The sequence below is a fragment of the Phocoena phocoena genome, chromosome 3, assembly GCF_963924675.1.
Source record: "Phocoena phocoena chromosome 3, mPhoPho1.1, whole genome shotgun sequence".
NCBI classification, from domain to species: domain Eukaryota; kingdom Metazoa; phylum Chordata; class Mammalia; order Artiodactyla; family Phocoenidae; genus Phocoena; species Phocoena phocoena.
Genome location: NC_089221.1, coordinates 115,548,858 through 115,564,407, shown reverse-complemented (window position 1 = coordinate 115,564,407; position 15,550 = coordinate 115,548,858). Strand labels below are relative to the sequence as shown.

Genomic DNA, 15,550 nt, shown 5'->3' with positions numbered 1-15,550 from the left:
TTTTTTTTAAGTGGTTTTCATAATGCTAACAGTTTCGAAGAATCCAGGACACCTGTGTTGTAGAGTGTCCCACACATGGAGTTGTCTGATTGTTTCCTCACTATAAGATTCAGGTTAAACATTTTAGAAAGAATACTACCTAGGGGATGCTGTTTCCCTCTCATTAAATCACATTCAGGAATGTATTGGGTTGGCCAAAAGGTTCGTTCAGTTTTTTCCATAAGATGGCTCTACTAGCACTTAGTTTTTTGTTTTTCTTAAGATTTATTATTTATTTATTTTTAAAATTTATTTTTGGCTGCATCGGGTCTTGGTTGTGGCATATGGCATGTTTGTTGAGGTATGCGGGATCTTTCATTGCAGCATGTGGGCTCTTTGCTGTGGCGTGTGGGCTTCTCTCTAGTTGTGGCATGTGGGTTTTTTCCTCTCTCTTTAGTTGTGGCACGTGGGCTCCAAGGTGCGTGGGCTCTGTAGTTGTAGCGTTCGGGCTCCAGAACATGTGGGCTCTGTAGTTTGTGGCACGCAGGCTCTCCAGTTGAGGCACACAAACTCAGTAGTTGTGACACGCAGGCTTAGTTGCCCTGCAGCATGTGGAATCTTAGTTCCCTGACCAGGGATCGAACCCGCATTCCCTGCATTGGAAGGCGGATTCTTTACCACTGGACCACCAGGGAAGTCCCACTTAGTTGTCTTTAACTTCATTTGAAACAATTTTGTTAGATTGTATTGTGACAGCTGTCATATTTGCATGCATAAAAAAAAAGAAGACATCAAAATTGGTGAATTTTTGTGTAGCCATTTTAATATTGAAGATGGAAGGAGAAAAGCAACATTTTCGGCATATTTTGCTTTCTTATTTCAAGAAAGGTAAAAACCAACTGAAACGCAAAAAAAAGGTTTGTGCAGTGTATGGAGAAGGTGCTATGACTGATCGAACACGTCAAAAGTGGTTTGTGAAGTTTTGTGCTGGAGATTTCTCGCTGGATGATGCTCCACGGTGGGGTAGACCAGTTGAAGTTGATAGCGATCAAATTGAGACATTAATTGAGAACAATCAACGTTGTATTACATGGGAGAGAGCTGACTTATTCAAATACCCAAATCAAGTGTTGAAAATCATTTGCATGAGCTTGGTTGTGTTCATCGCTTTGATGTTTGGGTTCTATATAAATTAAGTGAAAAAAACCTTCTTGACCACATTTCTGCATGTGATTCTCCACTCCAATGTAATGAAAACGTTCTGTTTTTTTTTTAATTTTATTTATTTATTTATTTATTTATTTTTGGCTGTGTTGGGTCTTCGTTTCTGTGCGAGGGCTTCCTCCAGTTGCGGCAAGCGGGGGCCACTCCTCATTGCGGTGAGCGGGCCCCTCACTGTCGAGGCCGCTCTCGCTGCGGAGCACAGGCTCCAGACGCGCAGGCTCAGTAATTGTGGCTCACGGGCCCAGTTGCTCCGCGGCACGTGGGATCCTCCCAGACCAGGACTCGAACCCGTGTCCCCTGCATTGGCAGGCAGACTCCCAACCACTGCGCCACCAGGGAAGCCCGAAAACGTTCTGTTTTTAAAGCAAATTGTGATGGGCAATGAAAAGTGGATACTGTACAATAATGTGGAATGGAAACGATCGTGGGGCAAGCGAAATGAACCACCACCAACCACACCAAAGGCCGGTCTTCATCCAACGAAGGTGATGTCGTGTGTGTGGTGGGATTGGAAGGGAGTCCTCTATTATGAGCTCCTTCCGGGAAACCAAACAATTCTCACAAGTACTGCTCCCAATTAGACCAACTGAAAGCAGCATTCAACGAAAAGCCTCCAGAATCAGTCAACAGAAAATGCATAATCTTCCATCAGGATAACGCAAGACCACATGTTTCTTTGATGACCAGGCAGAAACTGTTACAGCTTGGCTGGCAAGTTCTGATTCATCAGCCGTATTCACCAGACAGTGCGCCTTCGGATTTCCATTTATTTAGGTCTTTACAAAATTCTCTTAATGGAAAAAAATTCAGTTTCCTGGAAGACTGTGAAAGGCATCTGGGACAGTTCTTTGCTCAAAAAGATACAAAGTTTTGGGAAGATGCAATTATGAAGTTGCCTGAAAAATGTCGAAAGGTAGTGGAACAAAACGGTGAATATGTTGTTCAATAAAGTTATTGGTGAAAATGAAAAATGTGTCTTTTATTTTTACTTAAAAACCAAAGGCACTTTTTGGCTAACACAATAATATAAATTTGTCCTATTTATTAGTGGTGCTGCCTTTGACCACCTGTTAAAGGTGGTATTTGTCAGATATACCCGTTTGAAGCACCCCCACTCTCCCCATGTAATGAATAAGTAATCTGTCAGGTGACACTTTGAGAACCGTGAATATCTTTTTTCCCAAAAACTTTTCACCCAATGATTTCAGCATCTATGCATGATCTTTGCTGAATCAGTTATTACATTGGTGGTTGCAAAACAATGTTTTTCTTATTCTGTCATCCCTTTTACCTTATTAGAAGACATTTTTCTGGGAATAGCAGCCCTTCCCACACTTTTTAAAGTGTCCTTACAGACTCATGGACTCTTTTTTTATTCTTTGGGTTACGATTCATTACTATCCTTTTCTTTTAACTAAAAGTATTTTAAATTGAGGTACGATTTACACACAGTGAAATGTATAGATATTAAGTGTAAAATTAGAATCATTTTGACAAATGCCTATGCTTACATAGCTCCTGCCCTATCAAGATAAAGAACATATCCATTACCAGAAGAAATTTCCTTTGGCCCCTTCCCAGTCAGCGCAGAACTGATTTCTTCATTATTCTTTTTGATGTTTAAATTGTCCCAGACGTCGGCAATGAAAAAGCGCCATCTAGCTCGCTCTGTGTCTGTTCGTTGTGTCCCCCTTAATCTTTGAGCACTTTTTTGCTTTCTGGCGCAAGAAAGTGTTTTGTCTTATTACTACTTGTTATTGTTATTATTGTTTTTTAAGAGCTGAAAATATCCCATGGTATCGATACTAGTTTAATAATTTCTCCACTAGTGGATTTTGGATTGTCTCCTTTTTTATCCTGTTACAAAAACGCTGCAGCAAACATCTTGGAACACATATTCTTGCACCACTTTTGTGAATGTTTTTGTTGACTAGAGCTCTAGAAGTGATATTTCTAGGTCAAAGATATGCACATTTGAATTTTTGATTGATATTGCCAAATTCTTCCTTCCCTTCTTAAGCCGTGTTAGTTAAGTTTCCATTAACAGTGGTGGTTTCCCCGCTGTCTTACCAGCATTGAAGTTTATGTGTCTCTGTGTATATGGTGGTGCAGAGTTTGAATTTGAACTTAACCTTGAGTAAGGCAAACATCCAAACCATAGATTCCCCTTTTTGCTTCGAAGCCCCATTTTGATTTGTATAGAAATGAAATCTCTCCTCAAAGGAGAGGTTTGACCCAAGGAGAAATTTTTGCCATTTTCTGTCATTCAGTGTCACATTCACCATTACAGCCAGCTTTTGCAGAGGATATCTTTATTGTTTTTGTTCTGCATTAAATGAACATGGGAGATAGATGAAGAGACGGGGGGGTGTGATGGGGATGATGATATTGCCCCCAGGGCTTCTGGTCCTCTTGGACAGTCTTTGTAAAATTTGGTTCAGTTACTGCTCTGTATTTCTACCCTGAGGTAACTACTGGAATTGATTTTTGTTTTGCGATGAACCTTGATGATTCTGTGTTTGGGGTAGCAGGTTTTTCTTAGCGTACCTGTGTGTGTGTGAGAGAGAGAGCACTCGCTGATGTCAGATAGTAGAGACTTTGTGTTTTTGTTTTAAGTATTAAATTTAAAGGTGTTTACATTAGCCTAAACACCTTTGTGGATGACTTGTAACTTTTCTTTCTTTTTTGAGGTTGAGGAAGTTGTTTGAAAGCTGTTTAAAGTTAATGCCTCTTTGCAAAAGTTACCTATGTTGATTTTCCTTACAGGTATTTGAAGCTGTGATTTCATGGATCAATTACGAGAAAGAAACCCGTTTAGAGCACATGGCAAAGCTGATGGAACACGTCCGTCTCCCTCTCTTACCGAGGGATTACCTTGTCCAGGTGAGTGCTATGTGAAGAGCCAAGCACTTCCCTGCTCACCCAAGCCTCCTAGGAGTAGCAGTGGGCAACCCCGGTTGTATGGAGTGGTGAGTTTCCTGGGTCCTTTCTGTGGAGTGAGGGCACCAACCCACTGGGTTCAGTGTGAGGCATGGTAGTGTAAGGTTTAAGAGCATAGGTTTGAGAATGAGACACTAAGGTTTAGTTCCTCCTCTTCTACTTCTTAGCTTTAAGCCTCAGTTTCTTTTTCTCTAGAAGGGAAATTATACTAGAGCCCAGCAGGGTTGTTGTGAGGACCAAAGGAGCTGTAAGGATGCGGTTCAGGTGTTAATATGGAGCTGGGGATGACACATGTTCAACAGAAGTTATTAGCTGTTTTTGTTGTACAGAACTGAAGCAAGAAGGGTCATTTCCATCATGTTTCTATCTTCCCTTTTTGCCTTCGTGTTAGGCAACTTGGGGCCCAATTCAGGACTGTAAAAACCAGCTCTTTGCAAGTGCCTGGAATACATACTGCATCTGCTTCCTCTAAAACATGGCGCCACATATTTTCTCATTTAATCCTTGTAACAACCCTGTGAGCAGAGGTTAAAATCCCCTTTTTACAAATGTGGGCTTTGAGGCTTATGGAGGTTGGGATTTATCTGGAGTCACCAGCTAGTAAGTGGCAGGGTTAGGATTCAAATCCAAGTCTGTCTGGCTCTAGACCACCCACCTTCCCTAAGCAGGCACCACCTTTAATACTTTCTCTTCTGTTTGTATATTTTACATGACTTAACTTTGTAGTGTCAGTGGCATTAGATGTTTTCCAGGCAGGCAGAGGATAAAACTTAAATAGACAAATAACAAGTGCCAAGGCAGTAGGCCAGCCCTCAGCCGTCCTCAAGAAGTCCCTGGGAGGAATGGCAGATGTGAAGCCGGGATAAGAGTAGGTTCGGCAGCCCAGCAGCTGAGTTCTGTCACTTCTTGACCGTAAGACACTGGGCGAATCCTCAGCCTTGCTAAGCCTCTGTCTTCTCATCTGGTGAAAATAGCCCCTGCCCTTATAGTGTCGTTTGGGGATAGAATGAGATAAACCATGTAAAGCCTACAACCCTGTGTTCAGTGATATCTCTATGGTCTTCACGACCACTGCTACCGTTGGTAGTAGCGGGAGAGAGTATCCTTACCAGCACTTATAAAGTCTTCATCTTGTGGTGCTGTTGATCACAGGCCTCAGGAGTCAGTGGAATGGTCTCTGAATCTCTGAACCTTAGCCCTCTTCTCAGGGGTCGGGACGTATATTCTCAAGCCTTCATACATGCCCTGCGTTTTACACTTTGGATGGCACCACTGCCACCTGGTGGCCGCACATCCTTCGTGTAGGAGAGGCCCCCTCAGCAGATCTCACCGAACCCACCTGAGCTCCCCGTGTCAGAGCCAAACCTCCCACTATCCTGAGTGGGGCCTAACCACCGGTGAAGGCGGACACCTGGCCTCCAGCACAGTCTCACTTTCACAAGGAGGAAGGGCGGTTTGTGGACTTGGGTTCCGGAGAAAGCTAAAGGGGCTTTAGATACCCCTATGCACAACCTCCGTCAGGTACCCACAATGGAAATTTAATGAAGACTTTAGGAAATAGTTCCTGGGTTATTAGGGCAAAGTCAGGTTTAGATCTGGAGAAGGAGGAGCTCAGAGACAATGTGCATGAGAACTGTTGTGTGGGACTTTTTTTTTTTTTTCCAGAACACCTCTGGAAGGAGATGTTCATTAACACTCATTTTCTCCAATAAAAATGTTAACACCCCCCCCCCCCCCCCCCGCCAAAACACTCGTTTGACCTTGAAACGTCAAACTAGTCTAACCACTGGGGATGGCTGATGGTAGAGGAGGAGGCTGAGAGAAAGGAAAGCTCTGGGCAGACCTGTACCAACACTGACTTCTGGGGCAGTTGTTTTGTTGTTGTTGTTGCTGTTATCTTTTAATAGCTAACCTTTATTAGGCTTTTATTAAATATTTACAAATATTGTGCCAAATGTATAACATGCCGTATCTTATTTAAAAATTGGTCCTTGTGATAAAATACGTACAATATAAACTTCATCATGGTAACCATTTTAAGTGAACAGTTCAGTGGCATTAATTGCACTCGCTGTGCTGTACAGCCATCACCATACCCATTTCTAAAACTTTTTCATCATCCCAGATTGAAACTCTGTACCCATGAAGTACTAACTCTCTCAGGGAGCTTTTCATTCAAGCCGAATGAGTTCTTTGGGAGAAGTAGCTACTCATGTATTTTTCCTTCTTCCCAAGCTTTTAAAGAGATCCTCTCCCACCCTTTTTCATTTTTAACCGACCCCAAACGTTTATGATTTGTCCCTACCTGCCTCAATCCCTCAGTAGGTGGGAAAAAAAACCTTCCAAGAAAACGGAGTGTCCCTGGGGATAGTCTGCGGGGAAGGAGGTGTCCAGAGATAACAGAGGCGCCCTCACTGATCCTTCTTTTCCTGCCATCTCCAACACTACCCAGCAGGTGATGGCCCTGGCCGCATTCCCATTCCTAGTTACAGGTGGGGGACCCAGGAGCGGCTCAGCCAGGCCTGTGCGTGACAGCTTGAGGGCTGAGATAATTGAGGTGGGGAGGCCCTTCTCATTCTCTGACTGGACCTGAGGGCCTCTGGGTCAGAACCCTTGTCTTGTGCATCATTTTCTCCCCGGGGTCCAGCACTGAGCTGCCCAACCAGGAGACATTCAATCACCGTTAGCTGCTGAATGGAATTGACCTTGCCAACAGCTCCCAAACACTCCAGCAAAGAAGACATGAAGTAGCCTCTGAAGACCACACTACCCCTTACAGATATGCCACGTAGCAATCTGACCTGTGCCCAAGGGTGGAGATTTGAGAGTCAGAGTACCAGCGTGGTTCATCCTTAGCTTTGCTTGTGAAATATTTAGGCCCACACTTGCTGAGCACCTGCTTAAGTCCTTGGCTCCAGAATAAGGCATGAAGAAGCCACAGCCCCAGCTTAGATGCAGTCCAAGTGGAGGTCAGTTGGTGGGACTTTTGTGCAGGACATTCTTTCTGCTCTGATACCACTGCTCTGTTGGAGAGTGCCTCACTGGACACTTCTCCCTGAGGCTTGCACTGTAAGATAATGAATATGAATAATTCTTCTTGAATATCACCTTATTATACCCAGTGCCTCCAAAGGTTGGCCGATGCATCCCACCGTTTTCCTCTTTCCCTCCCTCTCCTTCTCTCAAATATCTGGCCATTTGCCTTAAACATTATAATACATTCCAACCAGAAGGCATGTGGAAAGAAGCCTTAGGGACAATCAATTGTCTTTGTTTTGCATAATCTCTTTAAGCCTATAAACAAACAAACAAACACAACCTGTGAGGTTGTGGGGGACTTTAATATGCCCATCTTACATCTTACAGATGAGGAAACTGAGGATCAGAGGAGTTAAATGGTAGAGCTGGGATTTGTAACCCTGTCTGCTTGATGCCAGAGCTTAATCACCTACTCCATTGTTCTCTTGAGATGCAGGAGGTGGGCACTAAGCTGTAACTCTGTGGACCTTTGTCTTAGGGTCTGAGATGGTGCGGTATGGGAACGAATGAGTGTGAGAGTACAGGAATGACTCAGCCCAGGGAGATGGCTTGGGAAATGGGGCCGAGTTCTGCACCAGGATCACCTGTGGGTTATTACCTCTAGACAGTTGAAGAAGAAGCTTTGATAAAGAATAACAACACCTGTAAGGACTTCCTCATCGAGGCCATGAAATATCATCTTCTCCCTCTGGATCAGAGGCTCTTGATTAAAAACCCAAGGACGAAGCCCAGGACTCCAGTTAGCCTGCCCAAGGTAAGCCCCAGCCCAGTCACTGCCAAGAGTTGGAACTGTGATCTGGGAAAATGGCCTTGTACTCCTGTCTCCAAGTCTCTCCTCACCCATGGCTGCCCTGCATCTCGGTTGTATTTACCACCTAGGAGATGGAGTCTGCTGGTTCCTCGTGAATCTGCTGGTACCTCTCTCTTCCGGGGTCTTCCTTTCCTAAGGGTTTCAAGGTAACCTTCACTGTCACCAGGAAGGATTGTGAATAACTCAGGTCTCTTTCTTCTTCCCTTCCTGTTTTACACCATGGTATGGGCTCTGTTTCTTTTGGAAGCAGAGGAGTAGCTGAGTGGGTCTTGACGTAGTGTTGGCCACAGCAGTCCTCTTTCTAGGCCATTCTTTGAGTCAGAACAGTCCTAGTCTGGTTTCTCCCCTCACCACAGAGCCATAAAGGACAATTAGGGCTGCCAGAGGAGAAAGGGGCCCTTAAGGAGTCCTACAGGTAAGGAAGTGGGGGAAAGATATGGGGGAGATGAGAGCGTGTGAGGGGGCAGGCAGGGGGAGGGAAGGATGAGTGTAGGAGGGGACACCATGATGGAAGGTCTGTGCTGGGTACTGGCTCTCTGGTTCCCTGCCAGTCCCCACCCCTCCGTGGTCCTCAGGCTCCTCACATGTAGAATGAAGGATGCTGCACTAGATGGTCTCTCAAGGCCTTTCTACCTTGGCATTCGAGTCGTCTTTCCAGGATCCTAACATGAGGTCTAGGGGGACGTCCCAGCCAACCCAGGAGGAAGGGTAGAGGAGAGGAATGAGTCGTGTTGGCTCATCCACTACAAGTAGGCAGCACCCAGGAATTCCTTGCCTTGTCCTTCTCTTCCTCTTTGTGGTTGGCTGCCTTACTCTGCGCCTGCTGCTTCCAGGAAGGGTTTCACGGGGCTAGAGAAGCATGTTGTCCAAGACCAGATATTTGGATTTTCCGAGGTTTGCTTCTCTCCACTCTGCTCTGTGACCCCAGATCATGGAGAACATAGTGGTTGCAATGTGAACAGAGGTTACAAATGTCCCAGATAATATAAGCATCTGACATTTATTGAGTACTTACTGTGTGCCAAGCAGTGAGCTGAAGATATCGCATAGAAAGTAGAGGCAGTTATCCTAGTTCAGGAAGGAGGAAACTGAGGGTCAGAGAGATTAACTGACTTGCCCAAAGTCAACACAGCTAATGTGGTGGAACCAGGTTTTTTATGGTTTTGTTTTAATAAATTTATTTTTTTATTTTTGGCTGCGTTGTGTCTTCATTGCTGCACGTGGGCTTTCTCTAGTTGCAGTGAGCGGGGGCTACTCTTTGTTGTGGTGCGTGAGCTTCTCATTGTGGTGGCTTCTCTGGTTGCAGAGTATGGGCTCTAGGTGCACGTGCTTCAGTAGTTGTGGCACGTGGGCTCAGTAGTTGTGACGCATGGGCTTAGTTGCTCTGTGGCATGTGGGATCTTCCCAGACCAGGGCTCGAACCCCTGTCTGCTACATTGGCAGGCGATTCTTACCCGCTGTGCTACCAGGGAAACCCCCTGGAATCAGGTTTTGAATTGAGTCTTTCTCCCGCTGCAAACCTGTTCTTGAACCCTTACCATCCTGTACCTGCTCCACCTTTGTAAACCTGATTTTTACCTACCTGTCTGCCTCCTGTTGCACAGTGCCAGCTAGGAGGGGCAGCCACAGGGCATGGGTCTCAGCCTTGGGACCATTTGCCTTATTGCATGTTGATGCGTTTTGTTTTGTTGGAACATTGCATCAAAACTTCTTCATATTTTTCAAAATGAAAATAACTTAGCTTTCTTTGATTATAGAAATGTATGCTCATTGTAGATTATTAAAAGGATTTCAAAATAAAGTAAAAATCACCTGAAATCCTTCCACCCAGGGACAGTCACTGCTATCATTTTGATGAATTTTCTTCCAGACGTATCTCTGTGCACTTATTCACAAATAGGTCAAACTTTACAGTTTTAGATAAATGGACTCTTGCTACACAGATTGAAATCTTTTTCTCCTACTCAACCAGATGCTACAGACTGCATTCAATGTTATCACTATGGGTAAAAACAGCATTTAAATTGTAATAGGTGCATGGCATTTAATTATATTTATGTGCTATTATTTATGTAACTGTCATCTATTGATGGGCCTTGCAATAATTTCCATTTTTTAAAATATCTAAACATATATGTGTCAAATATCCTTTAGAAGATGGCATCTTGTTTTGGTTTGCATTTCTTTAATTGTGAGTAAGATTAATCTTGGTTTCAAAGGATTATTGGCATTTGTATATTTGGGGGGTGTGGAAATTCCCTGTTCATGTCCTTTGCCCATTTTTCTGTTAGACTGTATTTTTTTAATTAATGGTTTTTACATGCTCTTTTTAAAGAGTTTAGGCCCTTGTATGTGTTTTACATATTTCTTTCTTAGTTTGTAGTTTGTCTCTAAACTTGTTTGTAACATTTTGAATCCCGAAAAATAATAAGTAGTCAAATTAATCTATCTTCTGCTTTATAGCTTAGGTTTTGCTTAGAAATTAAAAAAAAAATACTCTGTGTTTTCTTCAAGTACTTTTATGATTTCTGTTTGAATCTTTGATGCACTTAGAATTTGTTTTGGTGTAAAGAGTGAGGGTAGGAATTCAGGTTTATTTGTATTGCAGATCATGAGGCTGTTGCCTCAAAGTTATCTTATTAAATAATCTCTCTCTCCCATGGACTTGAATATCACCCTCATTATGATCTAAATTTCTACCAGCTTTGTGTCTGGAGAATATTGATTATAAGGTGCACTGTTGTTTTGTGTGCAGGCGGTTTTTTTATATCCCGGGTTTTCAGCTGGCCTTATTGCTTGTCTGTGACTTTTCTCTTTGAAAACTGAGGTTCTCATCCTATCTAATATCAGGTTAATGACGTCTTTTCCTGGGGAGTGTATTCTGGAGCTAAGGAAATGGTGCAGAGCTGGCCCGTTTTCTTTGTGTGGTGACCCTACCCAGTGGCCTCTCCTTTTCTAGACTCCATGTCTGGCTTTTACAGCATACACCCATGAAAAGACAGTTTTGAAAATCAAAGCCAAGTTTGTATCTGAGCCTGGACTAAGCATGCTTGAGACAACCCTCCCCCCCCACCACCACCGCTCCCCACCTCTGCAACATACCTTGTGTCCCTTCCCAGATATTGATTCTATAATTGAGAAGAGTCCACCCCCTGTTTCAGGAGGCCAAAGTTGTCCCCCTGTCGCCTCTACTCCTTAGGAACCGTTTATTTTCCAAATGAAAATATTTAGGTTTCTGAGCACATGGCCTTCTGCAGGCGACTGGCACCATGACTTCCTTTGAATCTGTTGAAGGAATTTAAAAAAAGGCGTTGCTGCTCTTTGCCTCATTGTTCCCCCAGCTTTAGTCCTTAAATGATTTAAGGTTATATTGTCCATGCTGCTTCTCAACCTCTACTCCTGTCACCATTGTGTGGGCACTTGAATTAACAAGATCTCCACTGTGGGTTTGAGGAGTGGGGTGTGCTGAGGGGAGTTGTCACTTTGAGGATTATGGACTGTGCCTTATCTCATTAAATCATGATAATAATAGGTCAGTGCTAGTCATATCCCTACTTTACAGAGTTTAATCAGAGAGGTTAAGTAACTTGCCCAGTAATACAGCTAGTAAGTGCAGATCTGGGGTTTGAACAAGGTCTGTTCCACTCCAAAGTCTTGTACCAAACTGCCTTCAGGGACAGGTTTTCACATTTTGGTGGCAGATAAAAAAAGATTCTTTTCTTTCTCTTCCTTTTCTTTTCTCTTTTCTTTCTTTTCGCTTCCCTCTCCCTATTTTTCCTTCCTTCCTCCCTCCCTCCCTCCCTCTTCATCTTTCTTTTTTTTCTTTCGCATCAAAATATTCTTTAATTAAAGCTCTATAATATCTCATTCATCTCATTGAGATGCATTTCTAATACATTTACTTCTTTTTTTTTAAGTTAGTACTTTATATTTTTAGAGCAGTTTTAGATTCATAGCAAAATTGAGGGGGGGACTTCCCTGGTGGTCCAGTGGTTAAGACTCTATGCTCCCAGTGCAGGGGGCCTGGGTTCAATCCCTGGTCAGGGACTAAGATCCTGCATGCTGCAACTAAAGATCTCCTGTGCCACAATGAAGATCCTGCATGCAGCAACAAAGATCCTGTGGGCTGCAACTAAGATGTGGCACAGCCAAATACATTTTTTTTTTTTTTCTGGTACACGGGCCTCTCACTTTTGTGGCCTCTCCCGTTGCGGAGCACAGCCTCCGGACGCGCAGGCTCAGCGGCCATGGCTCACGGGCCCAGCCGCTCCACGGCATGTGGGATCTTCCCAGACCGGGGCATGAACCCGTGTCCCCTGCGTCGGCAGGTGGACTCTCAACCACTGTGCCACCAGGGAAGCCCCAATAAATATTTTTTTAAAAATTGAGGGGAAGGTACAGAGATTCCCCATATACCTTCTGCCCCCACACATGCGTAGCTTTCCTCATTATCAACATCCCATATTTTTAAAAATTCCTATTTATTGAGGTACAATAATTTATTCACAGTAAAATTTGCTCTTTTTAAAAAGGGATGCAGTTTGATGAATTTTGACAAATGCATGCAGTCATATACCCACCATCCTCATCAAAATATAGAATATTTTAATCACTCCAAAAAGTTCCCTTGTGCTGCTTTGTAGTCAAGTGCCTTCTCCCACCCCCAGCTCCTGACAGCTACTGATCTGATTTCTGTCCTTACAGTCTTCTCTTTTCTAGAATGTCATAAATGTATTGTAATTAGGCCATATGTAGCCTTTTGATCTTGCCTTATTTCTCTTTGCATCATGTTTTTGAGATTCATCCATGTTGTTGCACGTATTAAGAGTTAATTCCTTTATATTGCTAAGGAATATTCCATTGTATGGATGGACTGTAATTTGTTTATCCATTTACTGGCTGATGGACATTTGGGTGTTCAGTTTTTGGCTATTACAAATAAAGCTGCTTTGAACATTCACTTACAGATTTTTGTGTGGACAAATATTTTAATTTCTCTTGGGTAAATACTTTAAATTCTCTTGGGAGTAGGATTGTTGGGCTGAATGGTAACTGTAAGTTTAACTTTTTAAGAAATTGCTAAACTGTCTTTCAAGGTGACTGTGCCATTGTGCTTTCCCGTCAGCAACGTATGAGAGTTCTTGTTACTCAACTGTCTCACCACTCCTTGTATTATCTATTTAAAAACAATTTGGCCATTCTAGTAGGTATGTGGTCGTATCTCATTGTGGTTTTAATGTGCATTTCTCTAATGATTAATGATGTTGAGCATCTTTTCATGTGCTTATTTGCCATTTGTTTGTCTTCTCTGGTGAAGTTTTTGTTCAAATCTTTCCCCATTTAAAAAATTATTTTCTAATTATTGAGTTGTAAGAGTTCTTTATAGGTCTGGCCAACTCAAAGTCTTTGCTTTTGACCATGACATGATACTAACCCACAAAGATGATAGTAGCAGGTCTAATTGCTGAGCACGTGCTAAGCGCTGAGCTGAGTGATTTACATTTATTATCTAATAAGATTTTCAAAATTGTCGTTATCCCCCTTTTACACATGGGGAAGTTGGATCTCGGGTTATGTCACCTACTCGCTGTGTATTAGTTTCTGCATTTCAGATTACCCTAACCTTGGTGGCTTAACACAGCAAACGTTTATCTTAGTTTCTGTGAGCAGGGATCCTGGAGAGGCTTAGCTGGGTCATCCTGGCCCAGGGCCTCTCGTGGGGTTGTAGTCAAGCTGCTGGTTGGGACTGCAGTCACCCCCAGGCTTGTTTGGGGAGGATCTGATTCTAAGCTTACTCTTGTGCTTGCTTGTAGGTATCAGTTCCCCACCCCACAGGCCTCTCCATAAGCTGCTCGGGTGTCCTCATGACATGGCAGCTGGCGTCCCCAGAGTGAGTGATTCTACAGCAAAAGAATGAGAGAGCACGCCCATGACAGAAGCTGTAGTCTTTAAATAACCTTCTCTCAAAGTGATGTCCCATCACATCTGCTGTATTTTATTTCCTGGGTGTGAGTCAGCAAGTCTACCCCACACTCAAGGGAGGGGGTGGTGATTAAGTTCCATGTCTTGAGTGGTGGAATATCAAAGAATTTGCAATGTATCTGGAAGCACAGCTAGTAAATAGCTAAGCTGAGATTTAAGTCCAGGGTGACTGACTTCAGACCTTGCCTCCACATTTCACAAAAGCATTTTAGCTGAGTACTGGGTAGAAAGAAACCTGATTCCTACCCTCTGAGGACTTTTAAGAAGTCCCTCTGAGAAAGTAAGGTAGAAATATACAAGTGGCCAAATAAAAGGAGGAAGAAGAGAAGTTGAGAGACAATGGGGCTACTTGGAGGAGTGGCCACAGGAATTCCAAGGGCCAGCTGGCTTGTGCTTTCATGAATTCAGTCCAAGTTGGCTTTCTGACAGAGCTGACTTTGAGAAACAAAGGGGTGGAGAGAGATTTGCACATTGTTCTCAGCAATTCTCAGCAGAGAACCTTTTTGCCAGCCAAACCTCCTCCCTGAAAGAAACAAGACTCTGCCTTGAGATAGCTGCAGAGGCTAAGAAGGGTGTTTTTTTCTTGTGCCATATATGCATTGATCATACTGACATATTCAAGCCAGAACAGCTAATAGCATCATCTGGGCTCCCACACGTTCACCACCCAGCACTTTCCCTGAGGCTGGGTTGCCATGGACAACCAGGGGCTGACTCCCAGCCACTCACGATACTCCTGCGTTACCTTGTGCTGCAGATGGCAGCAGAGAAATGAGGTTCCAGGAAGATGCAAATAAACCCTTTGGAGATGTACTGAATCTGGCACTTTTCACTGTCATTTCAGTGCAGTTGACATCTTTATTCAACTCTTTACAATGACACCAAAAAGCCATTTGGGCTGGAAGTGGGTGGCTTCCTCCTGAGTTGGTCTGTCCTGCCTTCAGAAGACAGTGTTGGAAACAAGGCTGTTGGCAGGGTGGGTAGGATGACTTCTCACCTGGGCCGGGCCCACGGATGGACACTGCTCCTTCCGCATCTCGGTCCTTTAAGTGGACCCAGGCAAGACCCTGGGAAACACCCTGGGGTCCTGAAAACCCCCCGTCATTATCCCTGGAATTACTGGAGCTCACTTTCCCATTCACAGATCATAAGCGTCCTTTTCTACCGTTTGTTGGGAATCTGTTTTAGCAGCTGCTTTAAACGGTAGTAATGATGCTGGTGTTGATCTAATAATAGAAGTTAACATTTAGTATGTGCTGTTTACCGAACGCTGTGCTAAATGCTTTATATCATTTAAGCCTCCTGACACCCATGGGAGAAACATCCTATTATCCTGATATTTTAGGTGATGGAAGCGAGCTTGGCAAGGTTAAGTGCCTGCCCAGGTTCACACAGCTCGTTAGTGACGGGGCTGGTATTTGAGCGCAGATGTGTCTGACTCCAAAGTCCGTTTCCCACTCCCGCTCTCCTCCTTGGGTCTTGCTCCCGTGCTGCTGCTTCTTCACCCCTCGTGGTCCGTGCACCTTGGCTGTCAGTCCTTGCCTGGAGCACCAGTTGCTCAGAACCTGCTGGGAC

The 15,550-nt window shown here is 43.8% G+C and overlaps 1 protein-coding gene across 2 annotated transcripts in view; it reads left to right on the top strand.

Moving 5' to 3' along the window:
• The window catches only part of KLHL3 (kelch like family member 3), a 96,364-nt gene that overhangs the window by 59,422 nt on the left and 21,392 nt on the right, over positions 1–15,550 (top strand). For both annotated transcript variants that reach the window (XM_065873368.1, XM_065873367.1), the window contains 2 exons: positions 3,970–4,086; positions 7,787–7,936. In XM_065873368.1, coding sequence (XP_065729440.1) covers positions 3,970–4,086; positions 7,787–7,936 — 267 coding nt within the window. The remainder of the gene's footprint in view (positions 1–3,969; positions 4,087–7,786; positions 7,937–15,550) is intronic.